The 20,639-nt window shown below is 47.1% G+C and overlaps 1 protein-coding gene across 5 annotated transcripts in view; it reads right to left on the minus strand.

Moving 5' to 3' along the window:
- Positions 1-20,639, minus strand: part of STARD8 (StAR related lipid transfer domain containing 8) — an 84,721-nt gene that overhangs the window by 18,257 nt on the left and 45,825 nt on the right. For 2 of the 5 annotated variants that reach the window (XM_019428593.2, XM_019428591.2), the window contains exon 1: positions 19,278-19,467. Coding sequence is in view for 2 of the 5 variants with exons in the window: in XM_019428589.2 (XP_019284134.2) it covers positions 3,648-3,890 (243 nt within the window). In the remaining 3 variants the exon portion in view is untranslated. Of the gene's footprint in view, positions 1-3,647; positions 3,891-19,277; positions 19,468-20,639 lie in introns of those variants that run through there. The other 3 variants (XM_019428590.2, XM_019428589.2, XM_019428594.2) reach the window with 3 other exon arrangements.

Genomic DNA, 20,639 nt, shown 5'->3' on the forward strand with positions numbered 1-20,639 from the left:
ATCCCAGTGAAGGCAGTCCTGAGAGGAAAATACATTACAATCCAGGCCTATCTCAAGAAACAAGAAAAATCCCAAATACAAAATCTAACAGCACACCTAAAGGAAATAGAAGCAGAACAGCAAAGACACCCCAAACCCAGCAGAAGAAGAGAAATAATAAAGATCAGAGTAGAAATAAACAAAATAGAATCTAAAAAAAAAAAAACTGTAGAGCAGATCAAAGAAACCAAGAGTTGTTTTTTTGAAAAAATATACAAAATTGATAAACCTCTAGCCAGGCTTCTCAAGAAGAAAAGGGAGATGGCCCAAATAGATAAAATCATGAATGAAAATGGAATTATTACAACCAATCCCTCAGAAATACAAGCCATTATCAGGGAATACTATGAAAAATTATATGCCAACAATCTGGACAACCTGGAAGAAATGGACAAATTCCTAAACACCCACACACTCCCAAAACTCAAACAGGAAGAAATAGAAAGCTTGAACAGATGCATAACCAGCGAAGAAATTGAATCAGTTTTCAAAAATCTCCCAGCAAATAAGAGTCCAGGACCAGTCCAGGACCAGTCCAGGATGGCTTCCCAGGGAAATTCTACCAGACATTTAAAGCAGAAATAATACCTATCCTTCTCAAGCTATTCCAAGAAATAGAAAGGGAAGGAAAACTTCCAGACTCATTCTATGAAACCAGCATTACTTTGATTCCTAAACCAGACAGAGACCCGGTAAAAAAAGAGAACCACAGGCCAATATCCCTGATGAATATGGATGTAAAAATTCTCAATAAGATACTAGCAAATTGAATTCAACAGCATATAAAAAGAATTATTCACCATGATCAAGTGGGATTCATTCCTGGGCTGCAGGGCTGGTTCAACATTCGCAAATCAATCAATGTGATACATCACATTAATAAAAGAAAAGAAAAGAACCATATGATCCTGTCAATCAATGCAGAAAAAGCATTTGACAAAATCAGCATCCTTTCTTAATAAAAACCCTCAAGAAAGTTGGGAGAGAAGGAACGTACTTAAACATCATAAAAGCCATTTATGAAAAGCCCACAGCTAACATCATCCTCAATGGGGAAAAACTGAGAGCTTTCTCCCTGAGATCAGGAACTCGACAGGGATGTCCACTCTCACCGCTGTTGTTTAACATAGTGTTGGAAGTTCTAGCATCAGCAATCACACAACAAAAGGAAATCAAAGGCATCAAAATTGGCAAAGATGATTTCAAGCTTTCACTCTTTGCAGATGACATGATATTATACATGGAAAATCCAATTGACTCCACCAAAAGTCTGCTAGAACTGATACATGAATTTAGCAAAGTCGCAGGATACAAAATCAATGTACAGAAATCAGTTGCATTCTTATACACTAACAATGAAGCAACAGAAAGACAAAGAAAGAAACTGATCCCATTCACAATTGCACCAAGAAGCATAAAATACCTAGGAATAAACCTAACCAAAGATGTAAAAGATCTGTATGCTGAAAACTATAGAAAGCTTATGAAGGAAATTGAAGAAGATATAAAGAAATGGAAAAACATTCTGTGCTCATGGATTGGAAGAATAAATATTGTTAAAATGTCAATACTACCCAAAGCTATCTACACATTCAATGCAATCCCAATCAAAATTTCACCAGCATTCTTCTCGAAGCTAGAACAAGCAATCTTAAAATTTGTATGGAACCACAAAAGGCCCCAAATAGCCAAAGTAATTTTGAAGAAGACCAAAGCAGGAGGCATCACAATCCCAGCCTTTAGCCTCTACTACAAAGCTGTAATCATCAAGACAGCATGGAATTGGCACAAAAACAGACACATAGACCAATGGAATAGAATAGAAACCCCCAAACTAGACTCACAAAAGTATGGCCAACTAATCTTTGACAAAGCAGGAAAGAATATCCAATGGAAAAAAGACAGTCTCTTTAACAAATGGTGCTGGGAGAACTGGACAGCAACATGCAGAAGGATGAAACTAGACCACTTTCTTACACCATTCACAAAAACAAACTCAAAATGGATGAAGGACCTGAATGTGAGACAGGAAACCATCAAAATCCTAGAGAAAGCAGGGAAAAACCTCTCTGACCTCAGCCACAGCAATTCTTACTTGACACATCTCCAAAGGCAAGGGAATTAAAAGCAAAAATGAACTATTGGGACCTTATGAAGATAAAAAGCTTCTGCACAGCAAAGGAAACAACCAACAAAACTAAAAGGCAACCAACGGAATGGGAAAGGATATTTGCAAATGACATATCGGACAAAGGGCTAGTATCCAAAATCTATAAAGAGCTCACCAAACTCCACACCCGGAAAACAAATAATCCAGTGAAGAAATGGGCAGAAAACATGAATAGACACTTCTCTAAAGAAGACATCCACATAGCCAACGGGCACATGAAAAGATGCTCAACGTCGCTCCTCATCAGGGAAATACAAATCAAAACCACACTCAGATATCACCTCAAGCCAGTCAGAGTGGCCAAAATGAACAAATCAGGAGACTATAGATGCTGGAGAGGATGTGGAGAAACAGGAACCCTCTTGCACTGTTGGTGGGAATGCATACTGGTGCAGCCACTCTGGAAAACAGTGTGGAGGTTCCTCAAAAAAATAAAAATAGATCTACCCTATGACCCAGCAATAGCACTGCTAGGAATTTACCCAAGGGATACAGGAGGACTGATGCATAGGGACACTTGTACCCCAATGTTTATAGCAGCACTCTCAGCAATAGCCAAGTTATGGAAAGAGCCTAAATGTCCATCAACGGATGAATGGATAAAGAAATTGTGGTTTATATACACAATGGAATACTACTTGGCAATGAGAAAGAGTGAAATCTGGCCTTTTGTAGCAACGTGGATGGAACTGGAGAGTGTTATGCTAAGTGAAATAAGTCATACAGAGAAAGACAGATACCATATGGTTTCACTCTTATGTGGATCCTGAGAAACTTAACAGAAGTCCAGGGGGAAGGGGAAGGAAAGAAAAAAAAAAAGGTTAGAGAGGGAGAGAGCCAAAGCATAAGAGACTCTTAAAAACTGAGAACAAACTGAGGGTAGATGGGGAGGTGGGAGGGAGGGGAGGGTGGGTGATGGATATTGAGGAGGGCACCTTTTGGGGATGAGCACTGGGTGTTGTATGGAAACCAATTTAACAATAAATTTGATATTAAAAAAATAAAAACAAAACATAACAAAACAAAAAGAAAGTGGCTGCATCCACATCACTGTCAAAATTGCAGCCAAATGGCTCCAGGAAGTGAGGTTAGTTAGGAGGCAGAAGTTGCAAAGAGGCCACAATAGCTCCAAAAGACAAAGGATCCAGTAGTTTGAAGCAGGGTTATGGGATGAATCCCCAGAAAGTACTCCCTGGCAGGAATCTGGAGAATGTAATGGGTTAGTACCCAACAGGATGTCAGGGACACTGGCTCCTAACAATATACCACCTCATGGAGGGCTGGGAGGCCCTGGGGCTCCCTCCCAAATGGAGCAAAGATATATGTCTTGGTGATTAAGGGCTGAGCTAAAGTGCTTTGCTTTCATCCCTCCCACATATCCCAGCCTGTCGAGGCTGGGGCCAGGAGTGACCACTCACTCCCAGTAGAGTCCACTCACCTGAGGTTGGGGCCCAGGTGTCCTGGACTGAGGACTGCCTTACATGCCTCGTGGGGAGAGTAACACTAGGCAAGCTGAGGCAAGTGACGTGGGAATGTCTGTGACCCCTAGTCCTGTTTCTATGTCCAGATGTGCAGATTTCAGCGGTTTCACTATATTCTGCAGGCCATGCTCTGGTCAAGGCTAGGTTGATATGCTGGGACAGGTCAGGGATGTCACTCATCTGGCACAAGCTGGATTTCACTGAGATTTTTTTTAAAAAAAAATTTAATGTTTATTTATTTTTGAGAGACAAAGACAGAGACAGAGCATGATCAGGGGAGGGGCAGAGAGAGAAGGAGACACAAAATCCGAAGCAGCCTGAGATGTCAGCACAGAGCCCGATCCAGGGCTCAAGCTCAGGAACTGTGAGATAATGACCTGAGCCAAAATTGGACGCTCAACCGAGCCACCCAAGGCGCCCCAGGTTTCCACTGAGATTTAAGCCCAGACTCTTTCCCTGGGGAGGGTCCCAGCTGATCTGAGCCATAAAAGTTTGGGAAAAGGGCATACTCGAAAGCTCCAACATCAGATCGGGCTTCAAGGCCATACCCACGAGTCTCCTGGAGGGAGTGTCAAAGAAACATTGCTGAGCAGCAATGGATGATTTCAGAGGCCAATGACAGGATATGCACCTACTAATATAGGCCATGCACCAGGGATCCTCTTAGCACAGCGTTTTTTTTTTCTATCCAGAGAAGGATGGAATGAGGAGAAAAGCAGGGCTTTTCTTCTTGAGAAATGCTATATGAACAAGAGTAGAGTTTATGCTCTCGGGAAAGGGGCAGCAACATCCCCACTGAGGAAATGCAATAATGCTCAAAGATGATAACTGAGTTGAAGAAAGAGCTTTTTACAATCAAGCTGGCTCCCCTACCTGCTGCCTAAGTCATTTTAGGCAACTTGCTTCATTCCGTAAGCTTTGGATTTTGATCTATACAGCAAGGACTAACAACTTTCCTGCTTACCTCCACAGCTACTGTGTGGATTTGCTCAGCTTTTGCCTGGTTTTGAAAGTGACTATATGAAAGCTATCATTAGTGCTACTTTTGTTAAGGCTACTTGAACTTGGCCTCTCTCTCCTGAAACTAATATTACACTATATGTTAACTAACTGTAATTTAAATAAAAACTTAAAATAAGACTACTTGAACTTGGTATTCACACATTCAGTCTCTAAGGCTCAGTTCAGATTGTGTCCTAGTTTTAAAACAGTAAGAATGAGCTAGGAGAAAAAGAAAAGGCAACTGGCAACTAAGCTGAGGGAGGTCAGGCTGCACCCAGCCGATATCACCAACCTGACCCTCTTCATACCACACTTGGGGGACTTTAGCATTGTGGTCACTCTGGGCCGTGAGAGAGCCACTTGAACCCCACTTCTGCCTGCGCTTCCCCAACCCAAAAGCCAGCTCAGACATAGGTACCAGGTAAGACTCAGGGCCCAGGATAAGCAATGGGTGGATGTCACAGAGGCCCCACATCAAAGGATCCTTGTCCTGCTGAAGCAGTACTCTCTCAACTCGGACTGCACATTATAATCTGGGATCTTTTAAAAATTCCAGTGCCTGAGCCCCCATCATGACCAAATTAAATTAGAATCTCTGGGAACAGGGGTGGTTAGTTTTCATTTGTTTTTGAGAGATTTCTAGATGATTCTAAAGTGTAGGCAATATAAAGTGTAGGCCTTAAACAAACATGGCCAGCTAAAAAGCCACAGCATAGGTCTCTGGAAAGATTCTAGCCAGAGGCCAGACTCAGGCCCATTCTAATCACTGGTCCATGTTCTCTCAGCCAGAGTGAAGGAGCAAGAAAGCAATGAGCTTATGGTAAGACAGGGGAGGGCAAACCTATGGGTATATGTGAAGGTAATTTATTCAAACAGAGGACCAGCAATTGTGTTGATTTCCTTTACCTTACTTTGTTTCCTATTTGGAAAGGCATCTTCTTCATGGCCCTCACCATAGGAGGAGTGTCTCCAAAATAAGGTCTGGCATCATCATGGTCTTTCTCACCTTTAGTGAGCACAGGAGGAAAAGCCACCATTATGAGGGAGTGGAGAAAGATCTGGGATGCCACTGTGTGATGACCCAAGTGTCTAAGGTGGACTTTGTGAGATCAAGCTGGTATTCAAGGTAGGCAGAGGAGCCCCCTACCACTCCAGGCCCTGCTGCTAGGTCCTGGCAAAAGGCTTCTCAGATCGTTTCTCTTGGTTGATGCAGGCCCTTTTTCTTTGCCCATCTCCATTACTAGAGGGGGATCCTGCTTAATGAAGAGATGTTGGCTTTGTGGCAGATGGCTTGGATCTCAGTTGGCCCCAGGCAGCTATTACCAGCTCCTTTCACCCTCTCATAAGGATACATCTAAGTAGCCCAGGCCACAAGAAGTATGCCCACCCAGTCTTGATCCCTGGATCCCTCAGAAGTGGATCTTCATTCAAATTTTCACAAATGCTGCAACAGGTGACTGTCTGGCTATGCCCCCTCTCTCCCTGAGGGACAGTGGGAGGGGAGCCTTCACAAGGGCTCATAATAACAGCTATCATGAATTTGAAGACTGCCAAGATTTCCCCCTTCCTGACCTTGGGAGGGAGATTCAGGGGAGTCTGCAATACCCTGTCCACTAGGAGACTGGGTACACTCGTTGTCTCCCTGCTACTAGAGCTGCTACAGCTCTTAGCTGTAATTACAATTCTTACTAGATTCTTACAGGGGAGGGACACAAATGGAGGAAAAGAGACAAGACCAAAATAGCTCTCATCCCACATTCTAAACCTCACAGGAGGGGTGCCATGGTAAGGGCTGTTGGATTTCAAGCAGCTAGCTTGGCTGTACTAGTCACTGGCTGGCCTCTGGCTTGTTAGGTCACAAGCAGAACTCGGGGCCCCTACTGCACCTGTTTGGCTGCCAGCCTCAATCTCAGCCAGAGCTACAGCTGGCTGCCAAGCTCCTGCGCCCATACATGCAACACTTTTGGAGTCTCCCTGTCAGAACTGAGGCACCACCAAGGCACACAGCCCAGGAAGGGACAATACCATGGGACTGGGTAGCAACATTAGTGAAGCCACTGAATCTTGCTGGCTAGTGGCAAGCTCACATGTGTGGCTCTCCATTCTAATACCCCTTTCTCCTTAACACTCCATGTCTACACCAAAGCCATTAGGCCTCAGGGATTCTCAACCAGAGACAATGTTATGCCCCAGGGGACCTATGGAAATATCTAGAAACATTTTTGGCCATCACAACTGGGGAGGGATGTTATTGGCATCTATTGAGTAAAGGCCAGGGATGCTGCTAAACATGCTACACCACACAGGACAGTCCCCACAACAAAAGAACGGTTGACTCCAGACCTGAAGTGTGAAACTATGAGGGTCAGCTCCACCTTACCTGGGATCCTCTAGCACTTCCAGGTATTCCCATCCTTCCTTGGGGATATCCTGAGGGATGAGGCAAATAATGGATACATGATTCAGTGGCGTCCCTGGTCTGTGGACCCTGTTAATCCTTCGTAGGCAGAGTTGGGTCAGCCATGGACAGGTGGCAGTTCTAGTTTGGAGTTTTTATAAATATGGAAGTCATGCATGAAACCCCAACCATACACCTCTTCCCATAGAAGCTGTAGCCGGAGATCTGGTATGCAGCTTTAAGCAAGGGAGTCTCATGAGGGCCTTGTGGCTAAATCAGACCTCTGGTCTGCTGGGGCTGCTTGAAAATTTGGGTCCAGTCTGTGGTCTCCTGAACTGGCAGTTGATACAGCAGGGTTAAAGCAGGCAGCTGACATTCTTGCTTAGCCCAGGGCTTCTCTGTGACAGTGAAGGTCAAAGCTGTCACCTTCTTTGTTGCAGTCACTCCATTAGCTTTCTTGCCTCCAGGGTATCCTGCCCCCAACCCAGTCCCCAAGTGCTCTGACAAGGTCATGGTGACAAGGAAAGACATGTGTTTTAATAAGTCATGTACTACTCCATCACCTCCAGTTCCCAGCCTGGAGGCAAGAACTGCCAGCCTAACTGGTCTGGGGCAGATGTTGGACCAGTGGAAACTGCTCTCCATTATGGTATGGGTGGAAAGATTATTGGATTTAAGGCCAGGAGAACTACATTCTAGCCCCAACTGTACTAGGAACTTGTTGGGTGACCTTGGACAAGCCACCAACACTCTCTGGGCTACAATTTCCCCATCTTCTAATAGCCACTCATCAAATCTAGACCCAGAGCAAGGGTGTGTGTGATTAGCAGTGGCTGGTTCAGTATAGGGAGCTTTCCTCCTCCTGCACATTCTCTTCTGGGAGACTCCAGTGAGGGTCTTCGGTGAAGACCAAGACCAAACTCATCTTCCCCTCCCAACCTGGCTTTCTCTCCAGATTTCCTGCCTCCAAAGGCACCAAACACCCAGGTTTGAAACACTAGTCATCCTATTCTGTCCTTTCTTGGCTCATGTATTTAGTCACCAAGTTCTATAAACTTTTCCATCAGGTGGTCACGGTTTCCCACGCCCAACAGTGCTCTAGGTTCTCATGTCTGGATTACTTAAGCCCTCCAAGTTCCCAGGCTCTAGTCTCTCCTTTCAACAGGTTGTACTGCCAGCTTCTTCTTACAAGAGCCAAGCTTTGACCAGGCCACTCTCCTACTCTGCAACCTAGCAGGCTTCCCACTGCCCACAGCCCAGGGTAGACACCAGACTGTCTTCCACCTAGCACTTGAGGCCTTCTACACTCTAGACCCAGCCTGACTTGAAGCTGCAAATTCCTATTATGCATCAGGATGGATGCTTCCTATGAAATCTTCCTTCCCTGACCTCTCACTAACCCCCTACCACCCAATAGCTCATTTAAATTAAATGACCTTCTACACATTTCCATTACCTTCTCAGCAGCACATGAGACTATCTCCTCCATTCAACTGGAGTTCAACTGGGTCTTATTGGTCTCAGTATCCCAACTGCAGTTTAATCAGAGCTACAAAATGTTCAGGCAACACCCAGACAGGAAGTCCTGCTTTCCAACTAAACAGTGTGTGGACCTATGACTCCAGCCATTCCTCTGGCATCACTATAGCAGAGACACAGAACTGAGGACACACATGCAACTCAGCCAACTAGATGACTAGAAGAACACCTTGCCCCAGTGCAGAAGCCACAGGACCAGGAACCAAGGCCCAGAGGTATAAAAATGGAAAATAACCTCTACGTGAGGGTGCAGGCATTCTGACCAAGGAATACTCAGCTCTTCCATCCCAAGCTCCTATGAGGGCATCCAAGCCCACTTAAGAAGGGACATGCGCCATCTCCTGCTTCCTCTCTTGGCCTGCAAAGTCTTGGCATGCACCCATTTTGACCTTGTGCCACCACTTCTACATCCCAACCCCACCCCCTTGCCTACTTCCTTTTCCTTTTGCTGGGGCCAAATATAAACTCCTGGGCAGGAAATGCCTTGAAGGAGCCTGGCCCCACCCTAAGATCCAGAGAAAATTGTCTCTTATAGGAAGAAAAAATGAGCCTGAGAGAAGTAGCCTCTTCAAGAGGGGTTTGTTCTCCCTCTGGAAGCCATGGGACACAGGCCTCCCTGGAGACCTGAAGCCAAAGGGAGGGCTGTGATTCTGAACATAAAGGAGAAGGCAGGGGCCTTGGCTTTGTGGGCAGGGGGTGACAACATGCATATTTAGGTCGTATGGGGTGAAGGGAAGGAGAATCCACAATGGTGGCCTAACAGCTGTGTAAAGTCTAGAAACATAGAGGTTTTGGGTTACAGAGGGAAGACTAACAGGCTAGCAATCTGAGAATGTGGCTTTTAGTCTTGACTCTGCTACTTCTTAATTGTGGTTGTGTTCATTATTGATAACAATATTTATGATAGTGAATGTAATTATTAATAATAATTAATATGAAACACTAATATTTACTGAGCACCTACTATATGCCAGGTCCTGAGCTAAGGACTTTACACAGATCACATTGGGCAAGACTTAACTTCCCTGTGCTTCAGTGTTCTCATCTGTAAAATAGGGATACGATTATAGCACTGACAACATGAGGTTTCTGCAAGTATAAAATGAGATAATAATAACAACAGCCAAAGGGTACAGAGTCATCGTTATGTTCCAGGCCTAGGTACTTTTTATATGGTTTATATCAATGAATCTTCACAACACCCCTGTGGGGTAAGTGCTATATTTCTATTTGACAGATTGAGAAAACTGAGGCCCAGAGATAGCTAGTGACTTGCCCAAAGTCAGCAGCTAGGAAGTGGTGTGTCAAGATGCAAATCCAAGCAGTCTAGTTACAGAGTCCTCCAAGTCCACCAAGTTAGAATATTCTTCATTAAACAGGAGAAATCATGTTGGCCATAGATACAAAAAACATATGCTAGGATTTTTGTAGTATGAACCCTTGGCCTGAAGTAACTTCCCATCAGCAGAGAAGACATTTGACCATCCCACATCTCATTTGGTCCCCATGACGGCCCTGTCCAAAGCAGGCCTACTGCACAAATGGGGGATCTGAGGCTACAAAAGGTCAACTGGCTTCTATTGTACTACAGATGGGGGCCAGGAGCCTGCCTAGATGACCATAGCCATCCTATTAATCTGTTCCCATGTCAGTCTCTCTAGGCTCTCCCCTCCAAATTCACTCCTACTTGGCTGTGCACTTATTCAACCAGTATTACCTGAATAGTTAGTTGGTGCTAACCACTATGCTAGGCACCGAGGTCTAAACCTGAACAAAAGCCAAACTCTCCTGGAGTACCTGGCCAGAGCTGCTACCAGGCCCATACTTCCCAAGGAGGCAGAAACTAAGATGGGCTGTCCTTTGAAGCATTCCCTGGAGCTGGTTGGGTGGTAAGATAGCATAGAATGAGCTCAAAAGCAATGGAGCTGACAGCAACAGTTACAGCTTGGGGGATGGAAGTCTGTAGCACCCAAGGGCCCTGAGGTGGGAACACTGTGGGGGGGCGGCTAGAACTTCTGGGCAAAAGCTTACCCCTCCACATTCCCAATACCAGCATGGGCCACACCAGCTGGAGGGGGTCAAAAAGTTAATCCAGCCAGCCTCCTGCTTGCCCCTAACTACCCACACCTTCTAAAAATATTTTTTCTAATGTTTATTTTTGAGAGAGAGAGAGATAGAGCATGAACAGGGGAGGGACACAGAGAGAGGGAGACACAGAATCAGAAGCAGGCCCCAGGCTCCCAACTGCCAGCACAGAGCCCGATGCATGGCTGAAACCCATGAACCATGAGATCATGACCTGAGCCAGAGTCAGACACCCAACCAACTGAGCCACCCAGGTGCCCCAACCACCCACACCTTCTAAATAATGAAATCTGGTTGTCAAGAGAGCTCATTATAATGTCTATTTTGTCCTGGGGCACCTGGGTGGCTCAGTCGGTTGAGCATCTGACTTCAGCTCAGGTCATGATCTTGCGGTCTGTAAGTTCATGCCCTACGTCGGGCTCTGTGCTGACAGCTCAGAGCCTGGAGCCTGCTTCGGATTGTGTCTCCCTCTCTCTCTGCTCTTCCCTTGCTCACACTCTATCTCTCTCCCTCTCTCAAAAATAAATAAACATTAAAAAAATTTAATGTTTCCCCAGTGCTGGAAGGTGCTAATCAGGCAGACCTACTGCTCTCAGAACCACCTCCCCAAACTTCTCCTGCACACCCTCCCCCAACTGTGCAGCTCTGCTATAGAGCATCAATACCCAGCCCTTTGATTTTCTCTCCTCTCTATCTGTCCATCTTGGTGGGGAGGGGGCAGGCAAGGACCTAGGGACTGCTGCCCAGGAGTGACTGATCACTGGTGGGTACAATAAGCTGTCAGGGGCAGAAGGAAGGCCTAAGTCTCAGCTCTTGCCTCCTGGCCAGGCAACTGGGAAACGGAGAAGAAGCATGGTACTGTTGCTAAGGGTGTGAGTGGTAGAGTCAGCCTGCTTGGGTCCTGATCTCAGCTCCATCATTCCCTAGCTATGGGACCTTGAGTAACTTCTTCATTTAACCTCTTCTTGCCTCTGCTTCTTCATACGTAAAATGGGGATGATGATAGCAGCACCTACCTTACAGAATTATCCTGAGAGCTAAATAAGGTCAAATGTGCCAATACCTCAGAAGAATTTACTATTATTATTGGTGGATCAGGGTTACTAAAACCTGTTGCAGTGCCACAAATACCACTAAAGGAGGCCAGAGGGAGGGATCCCTATAGGTGGGTATGGTCAAGGAATGCTTTTCTGGGGAAGGTGGAATCTGAAGTGACAGAAAAATCCAGACGTAATGCCTAGGGGGCAGCATGTTTGAGCACTGCACTTTCCCAGGACATTGAAAAACAGCAAAGTGACGAGGTGGCAGAAAGTACTACTAAACAATAATAATAGTGAGATTTCTTTTTGTATTATGGGATTTAATACTCAGCAACCCCATGAGGTAGGTACAGATCTCCATTTCATAGCAGACAAAATGGAGGCTCACAGAGGTTAAGTAATTTGCCCAAAGTCACCCAGTGCTGTTTATACCAGAGCCCCTGCTCCCCACCATGACACTTTCCTGCCTCAAGCTCCATGTATACAAATCAGCATGAGTTTTGCTTCATCTCCACTCTGGCCCCTTTCCCACAAGCCCCTCTACAAATGTTGTTCCGATTTAGAAAGCCCTGCTCAGGTAGGGGCTGCTCAGGCCAGATGTCTGGGGCCAAGCGCTTCCCAAGCTCCGTGCTCCTAGCCCCAGCCTGACTTGACCTCAGCCTGGAGCAGAAAAGCTGGCTGCAAGTGCATGTCTCACACCTCAGACAGGCCAGCCTTTGGCCAGCCCAGATAAAGGACAGGAAATCCTTGGCCACCTCCCCTGGAGATTGTTCCCTCTACCATGGGAACAGAGTTGCAGCCTGGGCAGAGGTTCCTCTGTGGTGAGGAAGCTGTTGAGTCAGCCCCAGATGCCTTGGCTGCCGGGTGTGGTTTAGGGGAAACAGGGACGGCTGAATATCAGGAGACCTGGGTTCTAAATCCTCCCTCCTTGGGGACCATTCCCTTCCCCTTTCTGGGCCACAGGCACATATCAACAAGGATCACACTGCTTATCTTACTGGGCTGCTCTAAGAACAGAATGGAATCACAGAAGTGAAAGTGCCTTGGAAATGGAAAGAAATGGGAAGATTTATTGTTGTCATAATCATCAATTGCAGAAGAGGAATGGCTGAGTTGGTATTTCTCCCTGTCCGATTCACCCTTCTGGCCCTACTGTGGGCATGGCTCATACTCATTTCCGGGTTCAGTGCTCCTTAAAATATCCCCTTCCCCCCACCTCCACCAGCTCAAGGGAAGAAAGCAAGTGGCAGGAAAACAGGATATACCGGCAGACCCCACAGAGTACACTGCAGTCAACTGGTCAAAGGTAAGTACCTCCTCTCACTAGGCTTGCCCTCTGCTACGAAGACAATAAGAAGAAAGCTCTAGCCTCCAATGGCTCCCCAGTCATGAGAACTGGCTGGACCTGACCAACAAACAAATCAGAGAGCTGCATAAGGTGCTTGGACCCAAGACTCTGGGGATTCACCTGTTAGTCACCAGAAAAAGATGATAGAGAAATCTTATAGAAAAGTTCAGGCTAGAAATAGAAAGAGGAAAGTGGCCATTTCCCATTCCCAGGGCCACAAATAGTAGCATGTGCAGAAGGCAGTAACGAGGCTGGGAAGGGGACTTGCCCCTAGTACCTGGAGGAGTACTTGGAGGAACTGAGGCTGTTTGTCCTAGAGAAGATGAAGGAGGACTTGGATTCCAACCTCAGACCTCTGAAAGTCAGAGAGGACAGTGGCTAGGTGGTCCCAGGGGGCAGAGCTGGGATCCAGCATTATAGAAGCCACAGAGATACAGAGTTCAATCCAACATAAGCAAAAACTTTTGAATAGTCCATGAATGAAAGCAACTGCTTTGAACATTGTGCTCCCATGTACTGAAAATGGGGGAACAAGAGCTGCACAAATACTTGGCGGGAAGATCTAGGTTCATAAGGATAGTTGGACCTCTAAAGGCCCTTGTCCCCTGAGCTCTGTCTCCTTCCTACCTCTGGGGTATTATGGGAGAAAGCATAAAGGTGACTGGGGCCAGCTAAGCCCTTGGCCACTTGCCACAGAGACCTGGGATCCCAGGAGCACCTTAGGTTGGCACTACCCACGGAGAGCAGGTCATTCATTAACTTGTGGCAGAATGGGTCAGAGGGTAGCCACTTGGAACAGACACAAACATGGGGAGGGGGCTCGAGAGCAAACTGTACAAAAGCCCATGCTCAAGGAAAACCCAAGCTCTGGCAGTTCAAGGCCTGGTCAGCCCAAACTGACCAGCCAACTGGGAATATTTAGTGACCAGGCCTGGCAGAATTTAAAGCCAATTGACCTGGATAAGCAAAAGGTTTTGACTGGGCATGCATAATTTTACAGGTGGAATGGAAAACCTGAGAGACCATTGAGTCCACGCCACTTGCCCTGATGATTTTAAAGATGTGGAAACTGAGGCACAGAGAAAGCAATGTCTTCTCTAAAGTCACTCATGTAGAGGTAGCTACAGAGAGGCACAACCAGAAGCCAGGTTTCCTGACTCTATAGTAGGCTTACATGGTTCACTAAATGTCGGTTCCTTTTCTTCTCACTGAAACTGCAGAAAACTGCTTGTGGTCCAGAGCTTTCCAAACTGGACCTGGCCTGAGCCTTCCCAATTCCCACTGTTTGTCAAGATACAGGCTCTTGAAGGAAGGTCTCCTCCTCCACTATGGAGGCCTCAGCCTTACAGCAGCAGCGTGGCTGACAGTTCATGTCCTTGCCTTGTGTGCGGGGACCCACAGCTATACTCAAAAGAAACACATGCACATAGCCCCACTAACGGGGAAGATCCTTTGGGTGGACATTTCTTGCTCTTTCAAATTGACATTAGGGGCTCAGGTGCTCCTGGAAACATCCCCAGCCCCTTCTGACTATGATGCCTAAAAATCCCCCTTACCCCAACTGCCCATCTGAATTCCTATCAACTCAACTCCCTGACTCTCTCAATACCACCCAAATGAATGTGTGTCCTTCAGCAATGTGAATAACAACTTCTGTTTGCCCAAACGAAAACAGAGGGACAGATGTTTAATTGGCCCTGGAAGTTCCTGTTAAAGAATGTTTGTTAATGTATTCTTGGGGAAAGTGAGGGTTAAGATGGGATCCCCTTAAGGCCTGGGGTAGACAGGGAGTTAGTTAATGGCCATCCCCAGAGGTGACTTTTCAAGGTGGTTATTATGTGGCTCAATCATTAACCAAGCAGTGGCAGGACCCCAGGCTTGTTGGAAAGGAGCCACTCCTTTCCCAAGGACAGCCCAAGAGCAGGAGGCTGCAGCCAGGGAGAGCACTCATGGGGTCTTTCTGTCCCTTTCACAGCCTGCTCTGGGGCATTAGGAAGAGAGACCTGGATGAGGGAAGCTGTCCCTCAGCTCCACATGGGGTGGAGGAGGGCTGGTCCGGATGTGGAGGAAGTCAGCACACCCTTACTGGGGTGGAGGGAAAAAGGAGACAGTGAGGGTTTTTATCATGAATGAGAGAGGAAGCTCCAAGCTGGGCCTTGGTGATTAGATGACAAGCTGGGAAAGACGCTCATCCTGAATGCGTCCTGTTTTGCTCCAAAGTGGCCTCAGGAGAGAGGGAAGGGGTCAGGAGGAAAGAATCCTCCCAGGAATTCTCCCAGGCCTGCTGACCTCAAGCTCCTGGGTGGCCCTGGAACTGGGGAAGCAAGTGGGAGAGTTTACCCCATTTACTGCTAGAGAAGCAAGGCACAAAGTTTCCACAAGAAGATCCCACAAGTCAGCCTCTGTAGCTGCAGCCCCAGAGACTGTGGCCAAGTGTTATAAAATGAGGAGCTAGGGCTCCCTAATTGACTTTCCCTGGGCCTCTCTTCAAAGGTTCAGCTCAAATGTCACTGCCTTGCCTCCGTCAGCCACCTTCCCCTCAGTCAAAACCAATGGCTCCCTAGTCAGGCTCGCCAGGGCAAAACAGTCCCCTCAACAATTGGAAATATGAACACTGTCAGGATATTTGACAGTATTAAGGGGCTGTTTTAGATGTGCTAATAGTACAGTGGCTATTTTTTATGAATCCTTATATTTTAGAGATATATACTAGACTACTTACATATAAATTGATAAGATGCTTTGGGTTTGTTTCAAAATAACAAGAAAGAAGGTAAGGAGGTGGAAGTGTTAATAGGCAGGATTGGTGATGGGCTAATGGCTGTTGCAGTTGAGTGATGAGTACATGGGGCCTCATTACACTAATCATCTCTACTTTTATATATGTTTGAAAGTCTTTGTAATAGTCTTTTAAAAAGTTCTCACTGAAGTAAAGATTTAGTATGACATACTCGTTATTTATGCCAGTAACCCCCAAACTAGATGGTAATTCCCTGAAGATGAAGGTTACATTCTTTGTCCTCTACAAGACCAAGCCAAGACTGAACTTAATGACTAATAATTTGTATAGAACTTGGTAGTTTACAAAGCACTTAGCCATGGATCCCCTCACTTAATCCAGTGAAGTGCAAAGAGTGGGGAGAAACCAAGAGTCTGACAGGTCACGAATGGAACAGCAGAGCTTGGATTTAAACCTCATATATTCAGGGGCACCTGGGTGGCTCAGTCAGTTGAGCGTCTGACTTCAGCTCAGGTCATGATTTCACGGTTGGTGAGTTTGAGCCCCGCATCCGGCTCTGCTGACAGCTCAGAGCCTGGAGCCTGGTTCGGATTCTGTGTCTCCCTCTCTCTCTGCCCTCCCCCACTTACACTCTGTCTCTCTCTCAAAAAAAATAAATACATAAACACTAAAAAAAATTTAAACTTCACACATCCAGCTCTCAGTCCCCTGTGTTTTGCCCCATACCTCCCTGGACCCCTGAGGGTCTGAGGAACTTAACATCCAGTTCTACAGTCCCTGAGAGTTGGGGTAAACAGGAACAGCAATTGTCCACAGGGACAATTGTGTACATGTGAGTTCCCAAGGTGGAAGGCTGGGAAAGAGGAGACTCAACACACAAACACAGCATTTCAGACTTGTGACAGACTGATTCAAGGACTGGTCCTCACTCCTCATATACACACAAACCAAGATTTCAAGTCACAGGTGAGAAAAGCCTTAATAAACACTTGACACCAGCAACTGTGTGCCCAGCCCTGTGCTCAACTACTTTGTTTAGGGTTGCAGGATAGGGGAGTTCACACTTCCTATCCTAGAGCCCTTGCATTTTTGAGATCTCTTATCTCTATTTTATCTGATAACAGATTTGAGATCTCTTATCTCTATTTTATCTGATAACAGCCCCCCAAGAGCCCAGGGGCCTGACACTTGATCTTACCCAAACTTCAGGCCCAAAGAATAAGTTCTACTTTATTCAAGCCAGAGGCAATTCCTTCTTCCAGCCAGAGACCCCTTGCCCCACCTTCTTGAGAAAAGTGGGGGCACAGTCTGCTTTTCTTAGGACTGGCATCCATTGAACCTGAACTTTTTCCATGGCTAGAACAGGAAGCTCCAAGAGAGTCCTAGCAGAAAAGCACAGGCAGCTGCAACAGCACCCAGATTAGAGACTCCATCCTCTCCTCCCTTTGGAACTTCTTGCTTTTGTATTGTTGCTGGTATTCCTATACCACGCTCCAGGGGCCCTCTGCTCCCTCTCCAATCCCTATCCCTAAGAATAGAATTTTAAAACTTCAAGAAGACAGAGTGGGTCAAAGTTCAGGCCTCTTTGTGCCACTTTCTTTGCTCCTATGCTCAAACTCTGGAGGTGTGCTTTAATAAGGAAGGCCCTTCCATTGGCCCTGCCCAACTCATGCTCCACTCTGCAGCAGTCACTCAAGATACACAGCTTCTTTGTGCACCTTCTGCCCCTCTTCATGCTCTAAACACCTCCAGAAATCTCTCAACAATGTCTTCCCCCGCCCCAGATGGGGGAGGGGAGCTGCAGATGCACAGGGAGGTTTAGCATACTTCCTGAAGAGTTGCTTAAGAGGTGAACAGAAGGCAAGCGAAGAAGGGAAACAGGATTCTATCCATGTGGTGTTTTCTAGCCCTGGTTACAGGGGTCCAGGGAGCAGAAATTCCAAATCCTAACCCTAGAACAAAACTGGACAAAGACTAAATCCTGAAAATGAGGATCAAGCCCAGAATGTCCACTGATATGGTAGCTGTAGTTTTAGGGTAAAAGAACCACCAACACCCAACACCATCATAACCATCACACTCTTACCCACTTGCTCCATCAACCATTCATAAACCACCTGCAGCCATGCCTCCTTCCTTATGCCCTTGGACACTATGCCTTCCCATACCCAGATAGAAACTGTCTCTTCTTTATTCCAGACAGATGGACGTGTGGAGAAGATTCAGAGAGCAATAACACAAGATGGTGGGTGGTGACAGCAACCCCTAGGATGGAGACGGGAACAGGTCTCACAGTAGGAGTCAGGGTTTGAAAATAGCCCTGGTGTGATTCATCACCCTCTCCTCCTGGGTGGGCAGACCTGGGTGCTCCAAGTGGGATAGAAAAAAGCCAGGCTTCTCCAGCCCAACTTCTGTAGTCCCGGCTCTGAGTTGGCCCCACATTCAGTCTGGCTGTTGTCCTGCTCACCCTTCCCACCACTACTAGTTACAGGGGGCTTGGCTGCATATCACCACAAAGATTTCCATCTGAATAGTTCCTGTCACCCCAAGCATCTCAAAGACAACCTTTCACCATGTGACAAGTCACCAAATGTCATGGAAGAGACTGGCCCTTGCGATACTAAAATGCAGCCCACCACCTGAAGTGCAGTTGAAAACACTGTGGCCCCCAGAAGTAGCATGACTCACCTAAGGTCACATGAATTAGTGGCTGAACCCCAGTTTCCTGAGTTCTAATTCAGTGCTTAAGTTTACAGAGTCTTGGGGGAAGAGAAATGGAGAAAACCCCAGCCTAACTAATTTGAAAATCCCAAAAACTTCCATTAAAAGACCTTTCGTGAGAGCATCTGTAATCCAAACCCATTTTGGATTTCATGGGGAAACTTGGCCCTGAAAGATGCGACTTCTCCAAAGGTTTTCACTTGATCCCTACAGCTACCTTAACTACCAGGAAAGTCTGGAGCATTTCTCAGAAGGGAAGACAGTGGCCAAGGGGAAAGCCCATAGGGCCGGACTGGGGCTTTCTGGAAATGCCCTCAAAAGCAGAGGAAGGAAAAGGGTAGGCGAAGTGGCGCAGAGCCCAAAGGCCTGCCACCCCTGCTTGGTTCCAGTTCCCCTCCAAAGCCCCACAGCTACGCCTTCGGACTCTGGCCAGGCCCTGGATAACAGGCAGAAAACCTCCTTCTACTACCAGACTTCCCTGGGGAGAAGCGCTGCCAGCCGGCTCAGGGGGTCCCCCAGTTTCGGCGACTCCAACCCCAAATCCCAGGGCGGAAGGTGGCTGGGCTTGCTTCCTCCGCGCCTCCTGTGTGTGCCGCCCAGCCGAACCGCTAGGAGCGGGGGCCGGGCCAGAGCGCGCCCGAGGCTAGGCCGGGCAAGGGGGCCCAGGAGGCCCTGCTGGTCCGGATTTCTCCCTGCCGTCTCCCCAGCTCCTACCTGGAGGCCGCGTCCACTGCTTTGGTTCAAGACCCTGCCAGTGCGCAGGACGTGAGTGCAGGAGGGACTGCTCCGTCCGGGGCACGCGCGGAGCCTAGGGTCGGGCGTGGGTAATGGTGCCAGCCAGAATAGCAGCTGCCGCAGCTGCTTAGCTGTTGTCAATCTGAGGCCACTTTCGGCGCAGGTGGGGAGGGAACGGCAGCGAGTTGGGCGACAGGGACGCCCCGCCCACCTACACGACCTTCGACCAATGAGGCCGCAGTCCGGCCCATCGGACTCCCCCAAAAGTCGCCCAAATTGTGGTGGGCGGGGCTCTGCCTTCTAGCTCCTCCAATAACCTCGCCGCTGCCTCTTCCTCAGGTCACACCGCTAGTGAGGAGGGGGTAGGCGGGGAGCAGTCAAGCCAGAGCTAGCGACTGAAGGTGAAAGACAGAGTTGGCCAGGCGCACAGTTTATTTATTGGGCTCTGAATGTGCCTGGTACCATATGGGGGATTTAAATACATGTGCCATGTAGACGTGAAGATTCAGTGGCTTGCTGAGGATAATTTATAGGGATTTCAGAAGACAACTTCAGTGAGATCTCTGATTAGTACGGACAATCAAGAGAGAATCTTGGACATTAAATATGTGAGCAGGAAGTTGCCATCCCCACTTTGCTCAGGCCCCAGCATTCTGCAACTTTCCCACTACCCCAGCTCTCTGACTCAAGTCCAAACACTACCCCCGCGGGGAAATGCATGGAAAACTTGGAGCATATACATTAACCATGGCAGACGAGGGCTCCCAAGAGTGTATCAGCAAGTACCATCAGAGAGTTGGTTTAAATTCGGTAAGAAACAGAGTGTTAAGATTTGATCTCTCTCTTGCCTTTCCTCACAAAGTTCCAATACGTGTTCACAACCATGATTTCACTGTTGAATTGAGGACTCCTATTAGCTGGGATCTGGAGTACTCAAGGTGCCATGCCATCCAACTACCATCCTCCACATTTACAAATACAGAAACTGGGAAGAGAATACTCGCTCATCTTGACCCACCAAATCCATAGCAGGGATAATACCTGCACATGGGTTATTTTCTCCATACCTAACAGGTAGAAAGCAGGCTCCACATCCATCTAATTTGTTTGCCAAAGTACCCAACACAGATGAAAGCAAAAATTCATGTTTCTTGGGACAGCAACTTTCTTAAGGTCACCCAGGCAATGGCAAAGACAGACATAGCCCCAGGTGTCCCCCTACTGTCTGGTATTCAGACTCATTAGAATTATCCCACCTTACTTACCTACTGGCCTTGATGAGAATCAGAGGAGAAATAATGAAGCAAGTCTACCTCCAGTGTGCACACCTCCTTTCCTCTC

Source organism: Panthera pardus, unplaced genomic scaffold, assembly GCF_024362965.1.
Source record: "Panthera pardus isolate Hobbes unplaced genomic scaffold, ASM2436296v1 HiC_scaffold_27, whole genome shotgun sequence".
NCBI lineage: Eukaryota > Metazoa > Chordata > Mammalia > Carnivora > Felidae > Panthera > Panthera pardus.